Source organism: Octopus sinensis, linkage group LG19 (genome assembly GCF_006345805.1).
Source record: "Octopus sinensis linkage group LG19, ASM634580v1, whole genome shotgun sequence".
NCBI lineage: Eukaryota > Metazoa > Mollusca > Cephalopoda > Octopoda > Octopodidae > Octopus > Octopus sinensis.
Window position 1 is genome coordinate 48,610,320 of NC_043015.1, and position 27,515 is coordinate 48,637,834.

At 37.9% G+C, this 27,515-nt stretch overlaps 1 protein-coding gene across 4 annotated transcripts in view; it reads left to right on the forward strand.

Annotated features, from left to right (window-relative positions):
* The window catches only part of LOC115222103 (WD repeat-containing protein 44), a 94,385-nt gene that overhangs the window by 19,986 nt on the left and 46,884 nt on the right, over positions 1 to 27,515 (forward strand). For all 4 annotated transcript variants that reach the window (XR_003882682.2, XM_036511484.1, XM_029792221.2 and 1 more), the window contains exons 4-7: positions 9,013 to 9,094; positions 15,168 to 15,776; positions 22,627 to 22,764; positions 26,490 to 26,693. Coding sequence is in view for 3 of the 4 variants with exons in the window: in XM_036511484.1 (XP_036367377.1) it covers positions 9,013 to 9,094; positions 15,168 to 15,776; positions 22,627 to 22,764; positions 26,490 to 26,693 (1,033 nt within the window). In the remaining variant the exon portion in view is untranslated. The remainder of the gene's footprint in view (positions 1 to 9,012; positions 9,095 to 15,167; positions 15,777 to 22,626; positions 22,765 to 26,489; positions 26,694 to 27,515) is intronic.

Consider the following 27,515-nt stretch of genomic DNA (forward strand, 5'->3'; position numbering starts at 1 on the left):
GCGTATATACATGTATGCGTATATGCATGTGTATATATAAATATATATGTGTGTATATATATATATATATATATATATGGTGGTGCTCCAGTATGATCTTTTAGTTGAAAGACACTTGTTGTTATTCTTGTTGTTTGCATTAGTAATTGTGTAACATTTTCTCTGTTTTCTCTTTTTTTTTTGTCCACCTTGTTGCGCATATTCACTTGCTTTCTTCCAAGAATTTAATGCCCTTAGCTTAGATTTTCGTGGCCTACCAATTTTGAACAGTCTCAAGTCTTAACAGGCCAAAACTGTAATGATGATTGTAAACTTGACTGAAGAATAGAAAGCCATGAATGTTCCATCCTGGTCTTCTTATCCATCTTCATATCATCCTTATATCTATATTTTCATTGTCGTCCGTTACGTTCTTGTTCATTTTTTAAAATTTATATACATACATACACATACATACATACATACATACATATATATCATCATCATCGTTTAACGTCCGCTTTCCATGCTAGCATGGGTTGGACGGTTCAACTGGGGTCCCTTTCAACATTGTTAGACACATACATTTGAAAGTATGTCAGGACTTTCAGAATGGCACATCAACAGAAAATTAACCTTGAATTTTTTTTAGTAGTGTGAACTGCTTGATGATAAACCTCGTCTCATGTGGCCCTACTTCTTGTAAAAGGTTTCCCATGCTTCCATGCCTGCTCTAGAACTCATACATTATCTCTGTCATTGTTTAACCTCAAATCATTCCAGCCATGCCCACATCTTGTCTTTTTGTATATCCAGAACTATTTTGTCCAATTCAATTTTTTTCACAATAAAAGAACATAATTCGAAGTACATTTGACTGCTTTTTGTAGTAAGTCAAGCAACCATCTGATGGAAAGTTGCAAAAATGAATAACTATTGGAAATCTGCTTTGCAAATCTTGGTCAGGTTTCACATTCTACATTTATATTATAATAAAGAAAGCTGCTTTATTAATTAGTTATGATGTAACTTTTACTAATAGTAAGCAATTATAAAAGTCTTCACTGTCTAGAAAATTTTTATAAATTTCAATTTTAGTGTATTCTTAGCAAAATGTGATTTTCAAGTTTCTTTTATTACTGAAGATTTCACATACATACTAATCAGAAAACACATTTTTAATCAGTTACATGCATTTTTAATGTCTAACATTTGTATTTCTTTGGAATACAAGTTTTAGACATAGAATTAATGATATCCCAGTGCAATTAGTAATGAAACTTGCAATATCCCAGTGCAGTTAGTAATGGAACTAACAATATCCAAGTGCAATTAATAATGGAACTAACAACATCCCAGTGCAGTTAATAATGGAACTAATGATATCCCATTGCAATTAATAATGAAACTAACAGTATCCCAGTGCTATTAGTAATGAAACTAGCAATATCCCAATGCAGTTAGTAATGGAACTAACAATATCCAAGTGCAATTAATAATGGAACTAACAACATCCCAGTGCAGTTAATAATGGAACTAATGATATCCTATTGCAATTAATAATGAAACTAACAGTATCCCAGTGCTATTAGTAATGAAACTAGCAATATCCCAATGCAGTTAGTAATGGAACTAACAATATCCAAGTGCAATTAATAATGGAACTAATGATATCTCAATGCAATTAATAATGAAGCTAGCAGTATCCCAGTGCAATTAGTAATGGAATTAATGATATCCCAGCACAATCAATAATGAAAGTAATGATATCCCAGTGCAATTAGTAATGCAATTAACGATATCCCAGGGTAATTTGGCAAGTGGTAATCAGTAATATATCTGAAGAGCCTTGGTAGGATATAAATAACAGTTACACAAAGTGTGAAAACTGGCAGAAATGCAGGGTTTTGCATGAACCAAATGTGAAAAAGTAATCAGCTACAAGATGTAATTAGCAACAAGAGGAAATTAGCAACAAACACTCTCATAAGTTGGATTTCATGGACTGCTTCAATTGTTTGCTAGAAAATACAGTTCCTGCCATCTTGAGGACAAATTTATTGTTGCAAAGTAAATTGCCAGAACAAGAAATTGGTACTAAAATTCCATGGAATTGTTGCTTTTGTTGGTAAGAAAAGAGTTTCTATTCCAGTGTAAATGGAAATAGTCAAGAAATTTGATGTTGCACAGTGAAATCTGATTGCAGATTTGCAGAAACTGGTGTGAATACAACCTGTTGGATATGAAATGGTATTTTGCATGACAGGTGCAAATGTGAGTTTAGAAAGAAATGAGTCATTGAAAACACAAATGATCTGCATTATAAGTGAGGTGGGTTTACCTATATGAACATATGTTGGACTGTAGCTGTTACTAAGTAATAAAGAAATGAATAACTGGATGTGCTTATAAGGTGGCATGGGTGGGAACAGAAAGCAGAGCAGCACCAGATGTTGTCCATCACATGAGATGATGCAAGATAAAAAAGAATGGGGATATTAGAGATTGTAAGTCTGTGGTGGAAGCACATGGCTTAGTGGTTAGGGTGTTGGACTCGTGATTATAGGATAGTGGCTTCAGTTCTTGGACTGGGTGGTGTGTTGTGTTCTTGAGCAAAACACTTCATTTCTCGTTGCTCCAGTCCACTCAGCTGGCAAAAATTAGTAATCTTGTGATGGACCAGCATCTGATCTAGGTGGGGAATATATACCTCATGAAACCTGGAAACCAGCCCTTATGAGTCAGCATGCCTCGAGCAGGTAACCTCTACCTATACTGTGACTCTGTCCAAGAGCTAGAGTATGGAGTACTTGTCAGACTTGTAGAAATAGTCATTAAAATGACGACGATGATGATGATGATGGTCTCATCGCATCAGCTTCTTCATTACACCAATTTCCTCCCACAGGCTTCACCAAGTCACCTTCAAAATAAAACAAAAGTGGAGCTCTCTCTTTATTTTGGTGAAGGGCAAAAATAATGGCAGAAGACATTATTCACCATCACCATCATCACTGTGTTTCAGGACATAGATATCACGGCATCCACAAAGAAATTGGCATGTGATTAAACCTGAGGAATGTAAGAAAAACAGACAGACAGTAATTTCAATTATATAAGCACTAACTCTCTTCAAAGTCCTACCAAAAACCACATGTCTTAATTATGTTACTTAAGCCCACACCTAAATACCATTTATAGATGTTTAAATTCAAAATATCCCATCAAAATTACTACAAGGCAACATGATAGCATCCTAGCTGAAACCTTTTATAAAAAACTGAATTACCCCACCTACATATATTACCAATTTAATTACAACAATTCTTTGATGGGCATTAGGTTTTACATAAAACCACACAAACAATTGGTGAACATTCCTCACACCACCTACACCTAATTATCTCAATATACTCACATGTCAGTAAAGCAAGCAAGATTTCCTATTTTTTTTCTTCCTTTTTCTCTCTCTTTTTTTTTGTATCATATTCATTTTACTGGGCTGTCATGAGTGGAATGCTTTTTTTTTTTTTTTTTTGCTAAAGCAATAGTTGTGAGAGCTTAATGTCTTTGCTATTGCCAAGTACTGAATCCTTAAATCCTTAAAAATCCTTTAAAATGTTTTAGCCTGAAGGCCACGGCCATGCTGGGGCACTACCGCTGAGTAGGAACCTGTTGTTTAATGTCTAGAAGCTGAGCTCCAATGAGTATAGACCTGTGCCTTACAGGGAACAAGACACAAAAGCTGTAGTAGTAGTAGCAGCAGTAACTATATTAAACTGTACAGCCATGTAATGCATATGAACAAAGACAGTTGCATCAAGAGATGCCGATCTCTAATTGTACAGGGAACATGTGGAAGGGGTAGACCCCGGGATCAAATGGTGAGAATGGATCTACAGATGTTGGGACTCAGAGAGTATAACAGGGGTCTAACATACCTGGCAGATTGCTGTGCTCGAGAAGATATGTCAAGCTAAGTAAAAGCGTGGTTGTCTTTGCATACAGGCTTGTCCCTTGCAATCCTCTCCAACTGAGCATCCCTAATCTTGCTGGCCTGTAAGTGCTGGTGACCCATAAAATGCACCCATGCCAGTGCTGTGTAAAAGCCCCCAGTACACTCTGTAAAGTGGTTGGCATTAGGAAGGGCATCCAGCTGTAAAAAGCATGCCAAAACAGACATGGAGCCTGAACAGCTCTTCAACTGGTCAACTGTTGAGCCATCCAACACATCCCATTATGGAAAATGGGCATTAAATGATGACGATGACGACGATGATGATGTACCTCTCAGGAGCATTAACTACAACTACATCAAAAGATTGCAGAGTAAATTTCAATAAATTCTGGATTACCTTACTTGGAAATAGATGAGGGTTGGAAAACTGATGGGCATCTGGCTATAGAAAGTCTGCATCAACAGCTTCTGTCCAACTCATATAAGTATGGAAAAGTGGACATTAAAATTATGTTGATAATTAAAACCAAAGGTGTCGAATATGAAATGCTTCAGAAACCTCTTGGGTAAGAAATAGAAAAGTTGAGTATTGAATAAAGTGATTCTCGCCCTGTCCTGACAAACTGACAGAGATAATATGTACATTGGTTTGGATTAAAGAATCTAATCTGAAGCAAACTCAACTCTGGTTTGTGGTAATAATATTTTATGATGATAAACTTTTCTACTATAAGCGCAAGGCCTGAATACAAGAGGAGGGGGCTAGGCAATTACATTGGTTTCAAATTTTGGTACAAGGCCAGCAATTTCAGGGGAGAGGATAAGTCGATTACATGGACCCCAGCGCTCAACTGGTACTTGTTTCATTGGCCCTGAAAGGATGAAAGGCAAAGATGACCATGGCAGAATTTGAACTAAGAATGTAAAGGTAGATGTAATTCCTCAAAGCGTTTTGTCTGGGGTGCTAAAGACTGTTAGCTCACCTCCTTAGTAGTAGCAGTAGTAGTAGTAGTAGTAGTAGTAGTAGTAATAATAATAATAATAATGATTTCAAATAATAATAATAGCAATAACAAATCTGTACCAAACAATGAAAATAAATTTTGTTTGAAGACTGGTGAAAGACATTACTTTAACAATAGTGAAAGACATTACTTTAACTGGTTCAATATGAATATGTGTGCATATATACATACATAGAGTAAATGCTATACTTGGTCATCCGTTAGGTTCCAAGTACTCAGCTGAGGCTGGAGCTAGGGATGCATGTTAGGCTTCTGAGTTTGCAGGTATATATTATATTAGAGGTAAAAAAGACTACAGAAACCAAGGCAGGACAAATATCTCAAGTCATTTATAATAATTTAATTAGGGTAAGGTGAATTTGAAGTCTTGAAATTCACCTTACCCTAATTAAATATTCTAAATCACTTGAGATACTCGTCCTGCCTTGGTTTTTGTCCTTTTTCCTCTAATATAATATAATATGTATGTGTATGTGTGTATATATATATATATATATATATATAATTATTTGAGGGAATATTATTCCGAACTTACAAGGAAAAAATTCAATTTAGAAATACTAAATCAAATTTCACAAAATATAATGTATGTATAAAAATTAGAAAAATGTGTAATTTAATTGTTCATTTTGAATTGATAAAAGGTGGTTTTTTTCTAATTTTGATATATATAAACATGGGATGAGGTGGTGAAGCACGACCTTCGAACTTTAGATCTCACCAAGGAAATGACTAGAGACCGAGACCTATGGAAGTATGCTGTGCGTGAGAAGACCCGGCAAGACCAGTGAGAACATAACCTGTGGCCTACATACCTTTCCTTCTTGGGACACAAAACTCCACTCGTGAAGACCCGTTGAGACAAGTGAAAATCAAAATCAAACCAAATCAAATCAGATACCAGAAAGCAGAACCAAAATCGAAGTCGATCAACATCAATGGAAATTGCAGCTGTGGTTAAGCGAACCATCCAATCGTGGCTGTTGCCAGTGCCTCCAAGACTGGCCTCCGTGCCAGTGGCACGTAAAAGCACCATCCGTTCGTGTTCGTTGCCAGCCACGCCTGGCCCCCGTGCCGGGGGCACATAAAAGCACCATCCGTTTGTGGCTGTTTGCCAGCTCCGTCTGGCACCTGTGCGGGTGGCATGTAAAAAGCACCCACTACACTCATGGAGTGGTTGGCGTTAGGAAGGGCATCCAGCCGTAGAAACACTGCCAGATCAGACTGGGCCTGATGCAGCCTTCTGGCTTCACAGACCCCAGTTGAACCGTCCTATCCATGCATGCATGGAAAGCGGACGCTAAATGATGATGATGATGATATATATCTGTGTGTATATATCATCATCATCATTTAATATCCATGTCCACGCTGGCATGGGCTGGACAACAAATGTTAAATGATGATGATGAAACACACACACACACATTCAAGTATGTGTGTATGTATATTTTTGTACAAGGATGTTATATTTCATTCATTTTATGTCCGTTTTTTTGTCTGCTGACATGGATACATACCACTGACAGATTGTTTGGTTTGTATTAACAGCTAGGTGTCCCTTCTGTTCTTAATCCAAAGCTGTTTTTCAACCAAAAGAGTTTTTCATTTCACTTATCACCAGAAGAGGAGAGGCTAGACGATATTTTGGTGTTGGCAGGAAATATTAACTTAATGCCTCTGATTTCTAGCTCAAAATTCATGCAAAAACGCAGACATGCGCACACACACACACACACTCTTTCTCTCTCTTCTTTTCTCTCATGTGCACACATGCACCCCCGTCTCTCTCTCTTACATGCATGCGTGCACACACACACACACTCTCTCTCCTTTTTTCTTTCTCTCGTGCATGCGTGCACACACACACACACACACACATACACACACAAATGCACACTTTCATACAGTTTCCATCTTCCAATTTCACTCACAAGGAATTGGTCAGCCCAGGGTTCCATTAAATGTCACTTGTTCAAGGTTCCAGACAATGACACCACATGGTAACAGAATGAACTTCACATCAACACAGCCATACCCACATGTGTCTTGCCATATTTTGTCTGCTAAATCAATAGTTGATTGATTGATCGATCGATTGATTGATTGACTGATTGATTAATTGATTGATTATTGTAGACAGAATGGTATTATATAGACAAGACAAAATCAATATTATCAACAATATCGTTATTCTGGGTTGGGTTTTTTTCCTTCTCTTTGGAACATCTATGGACAAATAGTTCTGTAAATCTTTTCCCAAAGGTATTTTTCTTTTAAATTAATGAACATAAAATGATGAAATAGATTTGTAAAATATAATTTTGAAAAGATTACAAATTATAGATAGAATGCTGGTACCATGTACAAAGCACTCAATCCACTCTGTAAAGTGATCGACGTTAGGATGGCATCCAACCTTAAAAATCATGCCAAAATAGACCTTGCTCGTGCCATGTAAAAAGTCCACTCTGTAAAGTGATTGGTGTCAAGAGAGGCATCCAATTGTAAAGACTGTGCCAAACCAGACCTTGCTGGTACTGGTATCATATACAAAGCACGTAGTACACTCTATAAAGTGGTTGGCATTAGGAAGGACATCCAACCATAAAAACCATGCCAAAACAGATCTCACCAGTGCTGGTGCCATGTATAAAGCACCCAGTCCACTCTGTAAAGTGGTTGGTGTTAGGAAGGGCATTCTGCCATAAAAATCATGCCTAAACAGACCTCACCAGTGCTGGTGCCATGTATAAAGGACCCAGTCCACTCTGTAAAGTGGTTGGTGTTAGGAAGGGCATTCTGCCATAAAAATCATGCCAAAACAGACTTTGCAGGTGCTGGTGCCATGTATTAAGCACCCTGTCCACTCTGTAAAGTGGTTGGTGTTAGGAAGGGCATTCTGCCATAAAAATCATGCCAAAACAGACCTTGCAGGTGCTGGTGCTGGTGCCATGTATAAAGCACCCAGTCCATTTTATTAAGTGGTTGGGAATCCAACCATAAAAGCCATGCTAAACCAGACTTCACCAGTGTTGGTGCCATGTTAAAAGCACCCAGTCTATCTGTAAAGTGGTTGGTGTCAGGAAAGGCATCTGGCTGTAAAAACCATGCCAAAGCAAACAGGAGAGCTTGGCACAGTTCTCTGATTTACCAGCTCCTATCAAACTATGTCATCATGGAAGACATTCATTCAATGGTGATGTCAGTAAATATATTTTATAAATGGTAATGATTGCCATATTTTCCAGTCAACAAAGTATATAGCTGTGGCTCTCAACCATTTTAATATCTGGCCCAGATGCAAAGCCTCAATTTTTTTTTTTTTTTTAGGGAGTTGCACCAAAAGAAATAAAACAGTAGTTAATGAAAGAAAAATGTATTATATTTTTAGAGGGAAGACCATCAAGAGCCACTGGAAGGATGCTTGAGGGCCACGTGCAGCCCTGTGAGCTGTGGTTGAGAACTGCTGGTATATAGTGTAAATGTTCAAATATGATCAATATCTTTCCAAATCCTGCTGCATTAAGTTCACCTACCATTGTCCTGATCATAAACTTTGGTCTGAAAAATTTGATTTGTACATTGGAAAATTTGGTAAACCTTTCAAATTGTTATTATTGATGTAAATTGATGTAATTACATCAATTTAAGGTTCATGGCTCAGGGGTTAGAGTGTCGGGCTCACAATCACAAGGTTGTGAGTTCGATTCTCAGACCGGGCTGTGTGTTGTGTTCTTGAGCAAGACACTTTATTTCACATTGCTCCAGTTCACTCAGCTGTAGAAATGAGTTGCGATGTCACTGGTGCCAAGCTGTATCGGCCTCTGCCTTTTCCTTGGATAACATAGGTGGCATGGAGAGGGGTGGCTGGTATGCATGGGCGACTGCTGGTCATCTATTACCTTGCCCAGACTTGTGCCTCAGAAGGTAACTTTCTAGGTGCAATCCCATGGTCAGTCATGACCGAAGGGGGTCTTTATCCTTTGCATCAATTTAAATTCATTTTATATATCTTCATTGTCTCTTTATTTTTTTTTCTTATTCCAGGAAAAGCTGTGAGAATAATGAATTGGGGAAAATGTTGGAAGAACTCCATAGAAAAAAGCAACTTGAAGATTATGAAAGAGTCGTAAGTGATTTTTTTTTCTTGATAATTTTGTGAACAGCCTTATCTGTATTTGATTTCTGTATTTTCATTTAACAAATGGAGCTGATTGATTGACCAAATTATTAATCAAGCAGTTGGTTAGTTAATTGGCTAAAGGGTTAACCAATGGACTAATATAAAAAAAAAAATAGCCAGTGCATGTACAGACACACACACACACACACACACACACACACACACACACACACACACACATATATATATAGAGAGAGAGACAGAGTGACACACAAAGAGACACACACATGCACCGATATGCATATGCACACAAACACACATTTCCACTCTGTCTATGCACACATGCAAACACACACACACAGCCACACCCACCCGTTCATACACCTTTCATTACAGCTGATGACTTTTGATTGACCTGTCACATCAACATAAAAACCAACGCTAACACATATGCACACAGATCCTACCACACACACACACACACACACAGTTATTACCACACGCTCACATGCAGTTACTGCTACACACCCACACACACACATACTAACCATCTTCATTACACTCATGTCCCAGAAACCACTTTCTCTTTCTCCTTCCACTTCCGGTCACCTCAGAAATGTAACCACACATGGGTTGTTGGCAATTTTTCCTTATTTTTCGTTCTTTCTCTTTGGTCTTTCCTCTTTCCAATGAAGAGCTATGCTCAAAGCATTAACAACTCTCTCCTTTCACCAAACATCAAATTAATATATTGCTTGTGCACGTCCTCGTTTGTTTTTTTTCTCTTTTTCTCTGTTTTTTAATTGTTTGTTCTTTGTATTGACTATATATATATATATATATATATATATATATATATATCTCAAAAAAAAATTATTTTCTTCTTCTTCCCTCTCCCTTCCCCTCTTTTTCTTTAGCACTCATTCCAAATACAAAAGTACACACACATGCACACACGCATACACACACACACACACACACACACATGCTCTCTCTCTCACTTTCTCCTCATCCATCACCCTCTTGTACTGTCTTATATTCCTCCCCACCACTACAAACTCAATACCACTATAAAATGGTCAAAACTTTTCACACACAGGAACTTAGTTTGATTTGAAAACCCCACTAGAATGGGAGAAAGCGCTAATACATGATCTAAGTTATATGATGTATAAAAAATGTAATATACAAATAAATATCTGTAAATATAAACCATCCGATTTTCTGAGTACCTCATTTCTTCTAATATATATATATAAATATATATATATATTATTATTATTAATAGTTAGGGAATATAAAATTCCAAGCCAACAGAGAAAAATTCAATTTAGCAATACTAAATCAACATACACAATATATTATACACATAGAATTTAGAGACAAAACCTCTATTTAGCAATTCAATCAATACTGAACGATATTGTCTATACAAAACCATATAGAATAGATAACATTGTTAATATGTATAATAGATAGTATGTATAGATAATATCGTTCAGTATTGATTGAATTGCTAAATAGAGGTTTTTGTCCCTAAATTCTCTATCTATCTATATATCTGTCTATCTATCTATCTATCTATATATATAAATGTGACCTCGTGTATACTGTTGGCGATTTTTTTTCCTCTGTCTTCCCTTCTCTGGATCTTTCCTTCTCCTATGTTTCCGACAAAGAGCTCCGCTCAAAACGTTAAACCCTCCTTCTTCCCTGAGCGTCCAATAATACTATATTTGTTCCACGTCCTCGCGTTGTTGTATTTTTTTGTGTTTTCTTGTTTGGATTAACTATATATATATATATATTATATATATATATATATACATATATACACACACACACACACACATATGCACGTGTACATATACAGCAGGCGTCTCTCAGTTTCCATCTCCCAAATCCACCCACAAGGCTTCAGTCAGCATGCACTGCTCTTTCTCTCAATAATAATAATAATAACAATAATAATAATGGTTTCAAATTTTGGTACAAGGCTAGTAATTTCAGGGCAGTGGGTAATTTGATTACATCAACCTCAGTACTTAACTGGTACTTATTTCTTTGACCCCCCAACAGGATGAAAGGCAAATTTGACCTTGGTGAAATTTGAACTCAGATTGTAAAGACAGACGAAATACTGCTAAGAATTCTGCCCAGTGTGCTATTGATTCTGCCAGCTCACTGCTCTAAATGTGAGATAACTTATCATCATCATTTAACGTCCGCTTTCCATGCTAGCATGGGTTGGACGATTTGACAGGTCTGGCGAACCAGACTCCAATCTGATCTGGCAGAGTTTCTACAGCTGGATGCCCTTCCTAACGCCAAGCAGTCTGAGAGTGTAGGGGGTGCATTTACATGCCACCGGCACGAGAGCCAGTTTGGTGGTCCTGGCAACGGCCACGCCCTGGAGACAAAATTAGTGTTGTGGTATTACACTAGAGTTTTAAAAGAAAAAAGCATAAGAGGACATATTATCTCTGATATTTAGTTACACAGAATGGTGGTGGTTTTGGTCACATTTGTTTAATATATCCTCTGCTTTCACTAGATTGATTTTCTGATGATAGGTGGCGGGGGAGGATTCAAAAGGGGTCTCAGGGAGTTGTGTCCCTGCCTCCCTGAGCTAGTTTTCCACCACATTTCTTAAAAATCGTGGTAGAGGCCTTAGTCTCAGGACCACTCATGTTTAGAAACTGAGGTTGGAGGTAAGCAAGGGCATGCTCCCCGTAGAAAATCCAGCTCCAAAAAAGCCTCATGATAGCAAGGAAAATGGGCACCAGCCAGCCAGCCAGGCAGCCCATAGGTTGGGGTGGGCTGTATCTGCCTACCTCGGTTGCTATGGCATTGAGGTAGATTTGGCCACTCCTGTTAACTGGGACAAAACCCAGATTTAAAACACTGGATGATGATGATGATGATGATGATGAACCAAATTAAATTTCATGAAAGTTTTCCTACGACAAAATTTTTATACATAGCTCTTATCATTAAATTATCCTCTTGTATGAAAAATGTTAGTAAAGTCAATAATTGGAATTCCAAAGTTTCCGTGAATATCCATTTCTTATAACAGCAAAAGAATTTGTATAGATTTTATTTCAAGTAGCTGCAGCTGAGTGGCATTTCCCTATGCCACACCAAAAATCTCTGTTTTCCCTTATTTTTGGTAAGTTCTTGATTCTAATGTTGTGCTATCTCTGCCAATAACATTAACACAGGTACGGGTGTGACTACTACATGATTCCAGGTTCAGTCCTACTGTGTCACACCTTCAGCAAGTGTCTTCTACTCTAGCCTCAGGTGAACAAAAGCCTTATGAGTGGATTTGGTAGATGGGAACTGACAAAACCTGTTGTGTGTGTGTCTTTATGTCTGTATTTGTCCCCCTCCACCACTTGACAACTGGTGTTGGTGTATTTATGTCATATTATGCGGAGAAAATCCCTGGAGAAGGACATCATGCTTGGAATGGTCAGTGGCAAGAGAGGAAGAGGCCGACCAAGAACCCACTGGCTTGACACCATCAAGAGTGATACCGGAATGGACATAGCCAATCTGAAAGAAACGGCCCAGGATAGAAGTGACTGGAGGACACTGATCCAACGAGTGACCGAGAGTCTACTTCGACTGAGCGGATAGAGAGAGATCTGAGAAGTTCGGCAAAAGAAACTGATAGAATAAGTACTGGGCTTGAAAACAAAGATAAATACTGGGCTCGATTCATTCAACTAAAAATTCTTCAGAGCAGTGCCCCAGCATGGTCACAGTTTAATGACTGAAACAAGTAAAAGATAAAAGATAGCTGAGTTGTTTTCATCCTGATATTATCTGGTGTTCAGTACAATAGCATTGGTCAGCCAAGCCTGTGTTGAATAACAGTTGTGGAGATGGGTGGAATGCATCCATAAAAATCTCCTTTATGGTCTTGTATTCATGCCATGAGATGTTCTGAACTCCCACGAAGCCTAGTGTAGGTACCATCTTGGTGATCTTGAAGTTCCTGTCTTCATAGACCAGGTTTCAGCTCCAGAGAGAAGAATGTCCTCTATACATGCTCTCAAGAAGGCCAATCTTGTTCGCTTTGAAATACTTGATTACAAGATGCTTTTAAGCTTATTACTGGCACTCCAGTCTTGTCCCTTGTTCCCCTTTCTTACACTCACCCGTAAAGAAAGACCTGTTTAGAAAAGGGGTCTTTGAAATCCATTATCTATATTAAAGCTTCTTGTGAGAAAATTGAGATGTCAGTGTCTTGAAGACAGAATGTGATATGAATGGTGTGCAAAAGGCATTTTGAAGAAAATGTCAAGTTGAAACAAGTTTAAAACTAATTTTCTAATTTTAATTGCCATTTAACATGCAGTTAAGGATACATCATTGCTTTGCCAATATGAATAGAAAACATTTATTATTCATAACTAACTCAGTGTTGTATAATACAGTGAATTTATAGTTAATAGTAATTTATAATTTATAGAATTCATAGTTAATTACAGTTAATAACAGTGAAATTAGAAAACATGAGCTGGCAGAGAATCTAATTTCAGTTAAATTCTAAGTAGAATCTTGCAGCTGTTTTAAGTGCTTTTTTTTTTTTTTGGTTATGTAGCCTCAAATAGAATTTATGCAAGCCAAGTTCTTTTTCATTACATATACATACAAGCACACACATATATATAATGAGAGGTTGTGGCGATGCTGGGACACTGTCAATGGTATGATGACAAGTTTATTTCATTTCACTTTCACAATTCTTCCTGTTTAATAGGTTTTGGTGAATCATTGAGTTGGACAATAAACATTTATCTAAGTGGTTTTTGAACACATCCTTATCTGCACTTTTCTAGGAGTTTTTTTTTTTTTTGCAAGGTGGACCGTTAAACCTTATACTGTTACAGCATTGGCTCCTTACTCTTGACAGAGAGGATGAGGCCTTTAGTTCTATGCAATGGCATCCACTTCAGGGGTTTCTTTCGCTTTCAATTCCAAAGTGAAGTTCTTGACCCTCCAGAATTTTCCATAGATATATTCTTTTATTCTTTTACTTGTTTCAGTCATTTGACTGCAGACATGCTGGAGCAGTGCCTCTAGTCAAGCCTACTTATAATTCTATCAGTCTCTTTTGCCGAACCGCTAAGTTACGAGGATGTAAACACACCAACATTGGTTGTCAAGCGATGGTGGGGACACACACACACACACACCACACACACACACAGAAAGATATGTATATATATATATATATAATATATATATATATATATATATATATATTTCAATTCAGAGTAAATAATTCAGGAGAAAATATTTGCGTAGATATTGACTCTATTATTATCTAGTGTCATCGTCATCATCATCATCAATTAAAAATGATAATAACAGAATCAATAATATAGGCGATTGCAGGCCCCAAAAGCATTAAATAGCTGAAATACATGAGGGCTTCTATCAGTTTCTGTCTACCAAATCCACTCACAAGGCTTTGGTCGGCCTGAGGCTATAGTAGAAAATACTTGCCCAAGGTGCCATGCAGTAGGACTGAACCTGGAACCATGTGGTTGGGAAGCAAGCTTCTTACCACATAGCCACGTTGCACCTGTCATTGCATATTCTTCATGTCTTTGCTTTAGATAGTTGAGCATAAGTTCTTTTAGCCTTGGTATATGTGATTGATTTTTTTTTTTTTGTCAGATTTAAACTTTTTGTCAGACAGATTTCTATCGGAGTCCTATTTTTTTAACAATGTAAATATATGTTAAAGGCACCAAACTCGAAGGGGAAAAAATTTTTCAAAGATTTTTTTATATCAGAATCACCTCTCTCTCTCTCTCTCTGTGCATGTTTTCCCACTGTTTCTTTGTCTTCCCTTCATTGTTTCTTCTCTTTCTTTCTTACCCCTCCTTCCTTTGTCCCTTCCCTGTCAATCATCACCCCCACCTCTCCCACCTAACACAACTATGCTTTAACAACAACGACAATGATGATGATATTTGTGTATTGTAAATGTTACAGAAAATTTTCCATAATTATAATTTTGTCTTTTTAATTTTTTTTTTTTTTAATTTTTTTACAGGAAGCTGAAAGGAAGGTGCTAGAGAATAGGAAAAGACGCCGCAAAGTTGAATTGTTGCGGCAAGCTTTGTCCGAAGATAAATCCCCGTTGAAGAATGACAGTGAAGATTTATTTAAAGATTTTGATGTTCCTGGCAATACCGATAAAGCCGAAGCATCTTTGCATCCTGCTGATTTTGATATCAATAACATACAGTTGTCTTCTAAGTCAAGTAGCAATGACTTGATGTCCAAAAACGTTTGTCCTCCTACTCTTAGTCTTTCATCTCCCCTCTTAGAGCAATCTTCCTCTTCTCTTGCTCAAACTTCTGCCGGCCATCCTTTTACAGATATCAGTATGACTGTCACAGTTCCTGAAAAGTTTCCAACCACCGGTGTCCTACAAGATCCTTACTATGCTGCTTCTACCGATATGTGTCTCAAAAACAATATGGTCAGTTTAGTAGCCAAAGACAATGAACCAGATATCATCCAAAGTGCTAAACCCCGTAATTTAACCCCTCCTAGTACAATGGACACAAAGAGTCAGAATGTGTTACCTTCCACTCTAAATCCACCTGTTGCTCCTCCCAGGCGTAAACGAAGACCAAAGAATCTATCGACAAGTCATGTAAGTCTTTTGTTTTATCGTTGGTTTTTTTTTACAAGTAAAACTGTTAATACATATTGATATATATAGACCTGGTAAAAAGGTAAAAAGGACTTATCATTTTACCAGGTAAACTGGTAGGCCCTTTTCCCTGAGGCACAATCAGGAAATAATCTTTATTCTCATTTAATAGCTGTTTTTCCATTTTGGCACGAGCTGCACAGTTTGATAGGATCAGGTGAGCCACAGGGTTGAGTCAAGCTCTGATGTCAGCTTTGGCATGGTTTCTATGGCTGGATTGTCTTCCTAATGCCAATCTCTTTACGGTGTTTACTGGGTGCTTTTCTTGTGTCTCCAACACTTGTGCGGTCACCAACTAAGTTGCAAAATAAGAAAAGAGATAAGTGCAGGTGTCTTACTATAAGGAAGATCCATGGCTATTCCACATTTCATAAAGGTGGATTGGAGTGGCTGAGAATGAGATTAGATGATAATGATAAGGTGAAAATGAAAATGAAAGTGTTTGTTGCTGCCTTGATTGGAAACTGTCATGAACCAACTTTCCATTAATTAAGTTAAGTTAATTTTTTGGCTCAAAAAGCAAAAAGCAAGGCCATGTAGGGGGACATGGAGTTATGTACAGGGAGGGTGTTCATGCAAAGAGTTCAGGCCATTTCTGGTCAAGAGAGACTTTGAACTGACCGGTCATCGGCATCTTCACTATCTCGTCCGGCAGCTTATTCCATGGATCCGCAACCTGGATGGAGAAAGCCCCTCTCCTTCGATTGAGAATTGAAATTACTCTGTGACATAGTACAGTCTTGTGATCTTATGTCTGTTTTCTTTCTACTATGTAGCAAATACATAAAATGGAAACAATATATGTAATGTGCTCTTTTCTACTCTAGGCACAAGGCCTGAAATTTTTGGGGAGGGGGCCAGTTGATTAGATCGACCCCAAAAGGATGAAAGGCAAAGTTGACCTTGGCAGAAGTCGACTTTGCCTTTCATCCTTTCAGGATTGATAAAAATAAGTACCAATTGGGCACTGGGGTTGATCTAATTGACTGGCCCCCTCCCCAAAATTTTCAGGCTTTGTGCCTAGAAAAGAATATATGTAATGTGTATGATGGCAAGCTGGGAAAATTGTTAGCCCACCTGGCAAAATGTTTAGTGGCATTTCGTTTCTCTTTACATTTTGAGTTCGAATGCTGCCGTGGTCAGCCTTGCCTTTCATCCTTTCAGGATTAATAAAATAAGTACCAGTTGCGCACTAGGGTTAATCTAATCAACTTACTCACTTCCCTGAAATTGCTGTACTTGTGTCAAAATTTGATACAGCTATATGTAATATATCAATGGGTAGGAGAGCTCAAAACAAAAAAAAACTGGGGTTTTTTTTGTTTTATTTCAACTCATTTGAAATGATTTTTGTGTAGTTATTGTAATTTAATAATCAAATTCAGTTTTGTGAGTGAATTTGCCCAAGGTAATCTGAAGTGTGTGTGTGTTTACATTTGCATTTTATGAAAGTTGCATGCTATGGGTGGTGTTCTTTCTGTCACTTCTGACAACAAAATGCCTGCTGCTTCACACCTGGAGATCTCTTACTTGAAAATTGGGTAAGGGATAATAATAGGAAGGCATCCAGGTGTAAAATAACACCTTGATAACCTATTTATCTAATCTATGCTGTCATGAAAAGAATGGACATAAACAAGCAAGCAAACAGCTATGTTTTTGTCTTTATAATCTCTGTTTAACCCTTTTGATACCGACCCACCTCAGACTGCCCCCTGGCCCTTTGATACAAACTTCCTATTTTAAAGTGTTTTGAATTAAAAACTTTTCTTCAAAATTTCATGTTAATTTATGTCCCAAAGAAACACCAGCTTAATAATGACAAAATTATTTCACTGACTTCTTCGTTATCTTTAAAATTACCATAAATCCTTCAGTATAATCCGCATTTTTTCCCCCAAATTTAAAGGTCAAAATCCCTTGTGCATATTATACACGAGGTTAAAAATGAAAATTATTTTCTAAGCAATGTCCAAGTCCCTATTTGCTGTCCAGCAATGTTTATTCAGATGCATTTTGTGATGTTGGACGCAAAAATACCTTAAGCTAAGCCTGAAAGCAATGAAGTCATAAAAGAATCATCCATAACTTGCAGTAAGCAATATTTATTAAATGTTATTACTGTTATTTCTTTATTTTCTGCAAACAAAATGTACAAAAAAGCTACACGTTTGCATTATGTTATATATACAATAATAATAAAGGACATTACCGCATACATTTTTACAAACCAAGGATGCTATATAGACCTCCTTGACTCAAGTTAGAGAAGGGGTGCGTATTATACACAAGGTTTAGGTTTTTCAGAGGTACAGCCCCCTAAAAATCCCCTGCGTATTATACTCAAGGGCAGACTATACTCGAGGATTTACGGTAATTGAAACAAAGCCAAGGTCTTTCAAAAGAGATATGCTAACAACGGTTAATGATGATGAAAATCTAGGAATTTAGTCCACAGTTGGTAGCATTTTTGTGAACTAACAGAATTTATTTACATTATACCATCTTCTGAACTTCCAGAATTTGATTTTCAGGTGCGTGGGGGAGGGGTCAATAAAATATATACCTGTAATATATTGAGGGTCATTCGAATAAACCATACACCTTTCCCCTTAATCTGAACCAATGTACAAAATTACAAAAGGATTAATTACATATAATACTGAAAGACGTGTGATATCAAAGTGCTAAAAGATGCATATTGATATATGTACTCAGCACACACATATACACACACTTCATGCACACACCCACTTCATACACACACACACACACACACCACACACACACACACACACACACACACATCCTTACTTGGAAATAAATGAGGGCTGGTAACTGGAAGAGCATCCGGCTATAGAAAAGTGTGCCTCAACAAATTTTGTTTGACACATTGAAGCATGGAAAAGTAGATATTAAATAATAATAATGATAATAATGATGATGATGGACGATGATGACAGCAACAGTAGCAGTGGTGATTGTTACTATCATCATCATCATCATCATCATCATCATCATTAGTATTAAGGCAGTGAGCTGGCAGAATCGTTAGCACGCCGGGTGAAATGCTTAGCAGCATTTTGCCTTTTCTTACATTCTGAGTTCAAATTCTGCCGAGGTCGACTTTGCCTTTCATCCTTTCGGGGTCAATAAATTAAGTACCAGTGAAACACTGGGGTCATGTAACCAATTAGTCCCCACCCTCAAAATTTCTGGCCTTGTACCTATAGTAGAAAGGATTATTATTACTATTATTATTATTATTATTATCATCATCATCATAAAGGTGGCGAGCTGGCAGAATCCTTAGTATGCTGGGCAAAATGCTTAGCGGTATTTCATCCATCTTTATGTTCTGAGTTCAACTTCCGCTGAGGTCAACTTTTCTTTTCATCCCTTCGAGGTCAACAAAAATAAGTACTAGTTGAGTACTGGGGTCAATGCAATCAACTTATCCCCTCCCCCAAAATTACTGGTCTTGTGCCAAAATTTGAAGCCGTTATCACTATTATTATTATTATTATTGTTATTATTATTATTATTATTTTCATTGACACATTTTCTCTGGCAGATATACTGACAGAATACCAAAAGAGCAAGCCATATCAAATGGCCAAAGATCCTTTGGGTCATTCCTTTTTCAGTCTTTAGAATCCTTGCTGTTCTTGCAACAGCTCCATTCTGATGCTAATTCTTAGCTTCTCAAGCCATGCATCCAATCTTTTGCAAACTGCTCTCAGTTTGCCAACCATAATCGGTACCACCTGTATGTGCCTGAATCTCCATAGTTTCCTGAGGTCTCACTTCAGCTCCTGATAATGAGGATATTGTTGTTTTTGTTATTGTTGTTGTTGTTATTATTGTTGGCGTTAGGAAGGGCATCCAGCTGTAGAAACTCTGCCAGATCAGATTGGAGTCTGGTTCGCCAGACCTCAATCAAATCGTCCAACCCATGCTAGCATGGAAAGCGGACGTTAAATGATGATGATGATTATTATTATTGAGAGAGCAGCGCATGCCATCAAAGTGACACTAGGGTACAAATATACAAAGCCCAATATACTCATCATGGCTACCTGTCTGATAATCGTCCAACCCATTCTAGCATGGAAAGGACATTAAATGATGATGATGATTATTTATTAACACAGCAGCAGTGCATGCCATCAAAGTGACACTAGGGTACAAATATACAAAGCCCATATACTCAGATGGCTACCGTCTGATAATCGTCCAACCCATCTAGATGGAAAGGGACGTTCAATGATGATCATGATATTATATTGAGAGAGCAGCGCATGCCATCAAAGTGAACTAGGGTTACAAATATACAAAGCCCAATATATCATCATGGCTACCTGTCTATAATCGTCCAACCCATTCTAGCATGGAAAGCGGACGTTAAATGATGATGATTGATTATTATTATTGAGAGAGCAGTGCATTGCCATCAAAGTGACACTAGGGTACAAATATACAAGCCCAATATACTCATCATGGCTACCTGTCTGATAATCGTCCAACCCATTCTAGCATGCGAGGAAGCGGACGTTAAATGATGATGATGATATTATTATTGAAGCGAGAGCAGCGCATTGCCATCAAAGTGAAACTAGGGTACAAATATACAAAGCCCAATATACTATCATGGGGCTACCTGTCTGATAATCGTCCAACCCATTCTAGCATGAAAGCGGACGTTAAATGATGATGATGATTATTATTGATTGAGAGAGCAGTGCATGCCATCAAAGTGACACTAGGGTACAAATATACAAACACCCAATATATTCATCATGGCTACCTGTTGTCTGATAATCGTTCCAACCCATTCTAGCATGGAAAGCGGACGTTAAATGATGATGATGATTATTATTATTGAGAGGCAGCGATGCCATCAAAGTGACACTGGGTACAAATATACAAAGCCCAATATACTCATCATGGCTACCTGTCTGATAATCGTTCAACCCATTCTAGCATGGAAAGCGGACGTTAAATGATGATGATGATTATTATTATTGATGAGAGCAGCGCATGCCATCAAAAAGTGACACCTAGGGTAAAAATATCAAAAGCCCAATATACTCATCATGGCTACCTGTCTGATAATCGTCCAACCCATTCTAGCATGGAAAGCGGACGTTAAATGATGATGATGATTATTATTATTGAGAGAGCAGTGCATGCCATCAAAGTGACACTAGGGTACAAATATACAAAGCCCAATATACTCATCATGGCTACCTGTCTGATAATCGTCCAACCCATTCTAGCATGGAAAGCGGACGTTAAATGATGATGATGATTATTATTATTGAGAGAGCAGTGCATGCCATCAAAGTGACACTAGGGTACAAATATACAAAGCCCAATATACTCATCATGGCTACCTGTCTGATAATCGTCCAACCCATTCTAGCATGGAAAGCGGACGTTAAATGATGATGATGATTATTATTATTGAGAGAGCAGCATGCATGCCATCAAAGTGACACTAGGGTACAAATATACAAAGCCCAATATCATCATGGTACTCCTGTCTGATAATCGTCCAACCCATTCTAGCATGGAAAGCGGACGTTAAATGATGATGATGATTATTATTATTGAGAGAGCAGTGCATGCCATCAAAGTGACACTAGGGTACAAATATACAAAGCCCAATATACTCATCATGGCTACCTGTCTGATAAGGGTGCACTAGGCATATGCATCACAACCATATGTGGACGACATGGTGATCTCATATCAAGATAAACAGCACATGACCTTGCAGGTGGGGCCCAGTTAGAATTTTCTTCAGGTCATCCTGCTGAAAAGGTCCCTGAATAAGGGTTGTTTAAGGATGTTGGACAAAACACCCATATTTCCAGAGGTGAATTATCCGAACTCGAAAGAATTCCTCTGAACATATGGCTATGATGCTTCCTGACTACTTCTGCTCGTGATCAGAGACGCACATATTGTCAACCACCAAGGGACATGCTCAACTGGTGAAGGTCAAGCAATTGACAAGCAAATCTGTGGTATTGAGCAGAATATTTGCTGTAACCCATCTTTTATACCAAGACAAAACATGTACATGGTAACACTTCCAATCAGTTAAAATCTGTAGCCCTGAAAGTCACTGCCTGATACTGTATCAGGGCATTATTACCATGGAGACACCAAGCTGGCAGAATCGTTAGCACACCAGGCGAAATGCTTAGTGGTATTTCGTCTGCTGCTAACGTTCTGAGTTCAAATTCCGCAGAGGTCGACTTTGCCTTTCATCCTTTCGGGGTCGATAAATTAAGTACCAGTTATGTACTGGGGTCGATATGATCGACTTAATCTGTTTGTCTGTCTTTGTTTGTCCTCTCTGTGTTTAGCCCCTTGTGGGTAGTAAAGAAGTAGGTATTCCGTCTGCCGCTGTGTTCTGAGTTCAAATTCCGCCAAGGTCAACCATGCCTTTCATTCTGTCAGGGTCGATTAAATAAGTACCAGCTATGCACTGGGATAAGTGTAATTGACTTAATCCCTTCCCACAAATTTCTAGCCTTGAGCTTACAGTAGAAAGGATTATCATCATCATCATCATCATCATTATTTTATTTTTGTTGTTGTTGTTGTTATTGTTAAGTTGAAGGTGACTTAAATATGAAGGGATCTGCGTTATCAAATCTGTCTAAATTATGCCATAGATAACATGATATGAAAATAAAGAATTATTCTTTCTTTCTTATTATTGTATTTTGATAATCACTATCTTATCGAGAATTCTTGTCTGCTTTTGAATTTGCAGGAAAACTTGTCCATGTATTGTGTTTCTCCTGCGGAGTTGTTAACACCAGTATCTACTGTGGAATGTTTAACCAAAGAACTTCAACATTCTCTTGATTTACAAAGTGCCTTAGAAGGAAGTAGAATAATAAATGCCGAGGTTAGTGTTCTTTCAACTGGAATCATTTCAGAAAATGTTTTCTGCCTTGTCAAAAATAATGAATCTCTTATTGTCTGTGTTGTATTTCCATTCATCTAACAATTAATCATGGCTTGTAGATGTTTTTATTGATTGTTGGTGAATTCTATATAGCCACCGTGTTGCTGCCGTACCACTGAAGATTTTGTCTTTCTATAGCATATCGAGGGCACATCAGTTATTAGGGCCAATTTTTCCCTAATCTACATCCATAAATGAATAAGGAATACCGCTGCAAGCTAACGAAATATCCATGGATATCACAAAGTTTCTATCTATAGGCGCAGGAGTGGCTATGTGGTAAGTAGCTTGTTTACCAACCACATGGTTCTGGGTTCAGTCCCACTGCGTGACACCTTGGGCAAGTGTCTTCTACTATAGCCTCGGGCCGACCAAAGCCTTGTGAGTGGATTTGGTAGACGGTAACTGAAAGAAGCCTGTCGTATATATGGATATATATGTGTGTGTATGTTTGTGTGTCTGTGTTTGTCCCCCTAGCATTGCTTGACAACCAATGCTGGTGTGTTTATGTCCGTGTCACTTAGTGGTTTGGCAAAAAGAGACCGATAGAATAAGTACTGGGCTTACAAAGAATAAGTCCCGGGGTCGAGTTGCTCGATTAAAGGCAGTGCTCCAGCATGGCCGCAGTCAAAATGACTGAAACAAGTAAAAAGAGAGAAAGAGAAAGAGAATATTATAAAAGACACTCTATTGGTGTTTTTTTTTCTACATGGTAATTGTTGAAATGATACATACTAGTTTATGCTTTGGCTAATAGTCAGAACCCTCATTGGATTGCCATCTTTAGCAACTTTACTAATATAGAGAGAAGAATAAATATATTTTATCTCATAAAATTAGAAATTATGCCAAAGAAACTGTTTAATGCAGCATTAGCTTTAGAATATCTAAGATGATATCAAGACATTTTGTAAATGTTCCATCGCCATTTGGCAAAGAAGACAATTTAAAAAAAAAATAATAATGAAATTATTGTATACAGTGTCAGAAAGTGTGTATAAAGTGTATGCAGTAATGTACAAATGTCTGGAAAGCGAACAATGTATGAGTCAGATACATGCTTGTGTATGTATGGAGGGGAGAAGATCAGGTGTAGTGTTGGCGAATCTCAGAAAGCATGGAAGTTTTGAAGGATGCAGTGCTCTGACAACTAACAACTGATGCCGGCAGTTTGTTCCATGCTTCAGCAACTCTCAGCGTGAAAAAAATGTTTCCTAAAGTCATGGGAGCTGTGCTGTTTTCTGACTTTGTAAATATGTTCACGTGTGTTAGACGAGTGGAGTTTGAAAAGGTGCTCAGAGTTATTGTTTGTAAGATGGTTGAAAATTTTATGGGTGTCTACCAAGTCAGCTGCCAGACGTCGGAGTTTCAATGTATCCATGCCCAGGGAAGTAAGGCGTTCAGAATATGGCAAATGCCTGATGGAGGGTATTCTTTTGTTTGCACATCACTGAACGGCTTCCAGACGATTAATATCCTGGGCAAGATAGGGGTTCCAGACCGGTGATGCAAATTCCAGGTGAGGTCTTACCATAGCTATATAAAGCCGCAGATAGATAGCCGGAGAGCGGCTCACAAAGGACCTTACATCCTCTCTCAGATTTTCTTCCTTGGGAAAATGTGGATGCAAGGTTTAAGTGGATGATCTTGATGCTGTTTCTAGAAAACAAATTCCTAAATTCTGTCTCTCCTTTGGTTATTTTCATTTTTTTTTTGTTTGTTTAGTAAACTAAGTCCAAAATATAACCATATACTTGATATTCAAATTTTACTTAACTAATATTTTTAAGTAACAGTCTATATACATTGTCATTCAACCTGCTAGAATTAACAACCAAATTTTCAAATCACACCCTGTTGTCTCATAAAATGGAGGATACGTTGGTTTATACGTTCTGGATCTATAAAATGTTACTATTGGAAATGCTTTGATCATAGGTTGGCTCAATCAAGGCTATCCTAGGGCTAAACAACTACCACTTACTCATTTTCACAATGTGCCATCTTGTTGTTTCTCCATTGTCCACATTTCAATCTGTTTTGTGAACCTTCTTTTTCTATGTACTACACTAAGCTTCATTTCCTTCATCAACAGGATTCTTCTGTCTTCCATTCTGTATATAATTCTTTATAGGCTCCATTCCAAATCGTTCCTTTCCAAAATACATACCTCAATTTGTTTCCTCTTAACTACGAATTGTTACAAATTTGAAGAGAACATTAACCCAATAGCATTTAAACTGGCCATATCTGACCTCTCACACTTAACCTACAGTGTCATTATAAAAATAAACAACATAATGCATGAATAATCAACATTTAGATGACAGGGCTGATCTATCAGCCAAAAAAGTCGAATGACGAAGGAAGATTGTATTAGTTCTCTTTTACTCCTTTACTTGTTTCGGTCATTTGATGGTGGCCATGCTGGAGCACCACCTTTAGTCGAGCAAATCGACTGCAGGACTTATTCTTTGTAAGCCGAGTACATATTCTATCGGTCTCTTTTGCCGAACCGCTAAGTTATGGGGATGTAAACACACCGGCATCGGTTGTCAAGCGATGTTGGGGGATCAAACGCAGACACACAAACATATACACACACATACATATACATATATATATACATATATATATATACATATATACGATGGGCTTTTTTCATTTTCCGTCTACCAAATCCACTCACAAGGCTTTGGTCAGCCCGAGGTGATAGTAGAAGACACTTGCCCAAGGTGCCACACAGTGGGACTGAACCTGGAACCATGAGGTTTGTAAGCAAGCTACTTACCACACAGCCACTCCTACTATGTTCTTTCAATTTCCTGACGACTGCGCTGGTATGGTCATATGGCGAGAATGGATGAGGATAGCTGTGTGAAAAAGTGCCACACCCTAGAGGTTGAGGGAACCTGTGGAAGAGGTAGACCCAGGAAGACCTGGGATGAAGTGGTGAAGCATGACCTTTGAACTTTAGGCTTCTCCAAGGAAATGACTAGTGACCGAGACTTTTGGAAATATGCTGTGTTTGAGAAGACCCGGCAAGCCAAATGAGACCATAACCTTGTGGCCTATGCCAGGGGCGTAACCAGCCCACTTATGCGTACCTTTTCCTTCTTTGGACACTAAACTCTGCTTGCGAACCTCTTTTCTGTTTACAACAGAAACTTATTAAATATCTCTTTTCTGCTCTAATTGATTACAGGTAACTGTCGATATATCATCCAAAAGGTGTCCTTGGTCTTAACATTTACAAGGATCACATTTTCATACAAACAAATACATTTTCAAAAATTTACATTTTCCAAAAACATTTAATCAAAATACAAAATGGCTGACGGTTAGTAAGGAGAGACACAAATAAGAAAGAAGAAAACGAAGGACCACTGATGCGGTCACAGGAGTGTGACGAAAGAACTCTGGCCGAAATAAGATTAAGATTAATGTAAAAAATAAATAACACTGAAGCAAAATAACACCAGATATATAGTGCGTGTGTTTTTATTGGCTAAACTGGCAAAATGACCATTCCGAAATATAACAATAATTTTCATGAAGATTTTATTAATTATACAACAGTGGTAATTAATGAAACTGTTTTGCATTTTTTATAATGAATTTATACACTTTTTTTTCCTTCTTCTTTATATTTCAACTGCCACTAGGAAGCTGAAAGTGGTGCTGTGAACTCAGATCAAGATTCGGTATCTCCTATCATGGAACAAAATACATTATCTTCTTTAGAAAGTGATGGTGTTTTACTAAGGCAAAAGTCTTTGCAAGATTTTCCAAAAAGTAACAGCCTGCCCAGTGATTACAGTCAAATGTTAAGACCACGTTCAAATTCCGGCCGTTCCCTCACAGATCAGGTTTGTTTGTTTGCATTTTTATGTGATATTTTGTTATTTTTAAAGGTTGTTTTTTAAAGTTCTCTAGAGTATTTCTTTTACCCTAATCCACAATCTATATCCTTTCTTATGCTCACCTTCTTGCATCTTGAGAACTTGCTGTGGTACCCCATCACCATCACTCTTCTTATTTCTTTATTGCCCACAAGGGGGCTAAACATAAAGGGGACAAACAAGGACAGACAAAGGAATTAAGTCGATTAGATCAACCCCAGTGCGTAACTGGTACTTAATTTATCGACCCCGAAAGAATGAAAGGCAAAGTCGACCTTGGTGGAATTTGAACTACTCCACCTACTCCCACCCATATATATCTATGGGTGGCCATGTATCTCCTCTACAGCATGATACCTGTGCATATCCCTCTATCATACTTTAGCCTCTTAATATTTTGCATAAAGCTACCACCTTCTCCTCAGATACTCCCTTTCTATTTAGTTGAGTGAACTTTTTCATGTTCTTTTCCTGTCTTGCAACTTACTAGGTGACCTTGCTTGTGCTGCTATCACAATAAAAGCATTTAGTACACACTGTAAAATGGTTGGCATTAGGAAGGGCATCCAGTAGTAGAAACCATTCCGAAGCTAACACTGGAGATCAGCACAGCCCTATGACTCACCTAATCCTGTTCTACCATACAGCCTAGATGGACTCTAGTGATGATGTTATTCCACACTTTCCAATCTACGGCACTGACCTTAGCATGTCTGAGACCAAGGCACTGCAACTTCAGGTCTTCCCCAATCTGTTTCACCCCATGTCTTTGAATTCTGCAGTGCATGG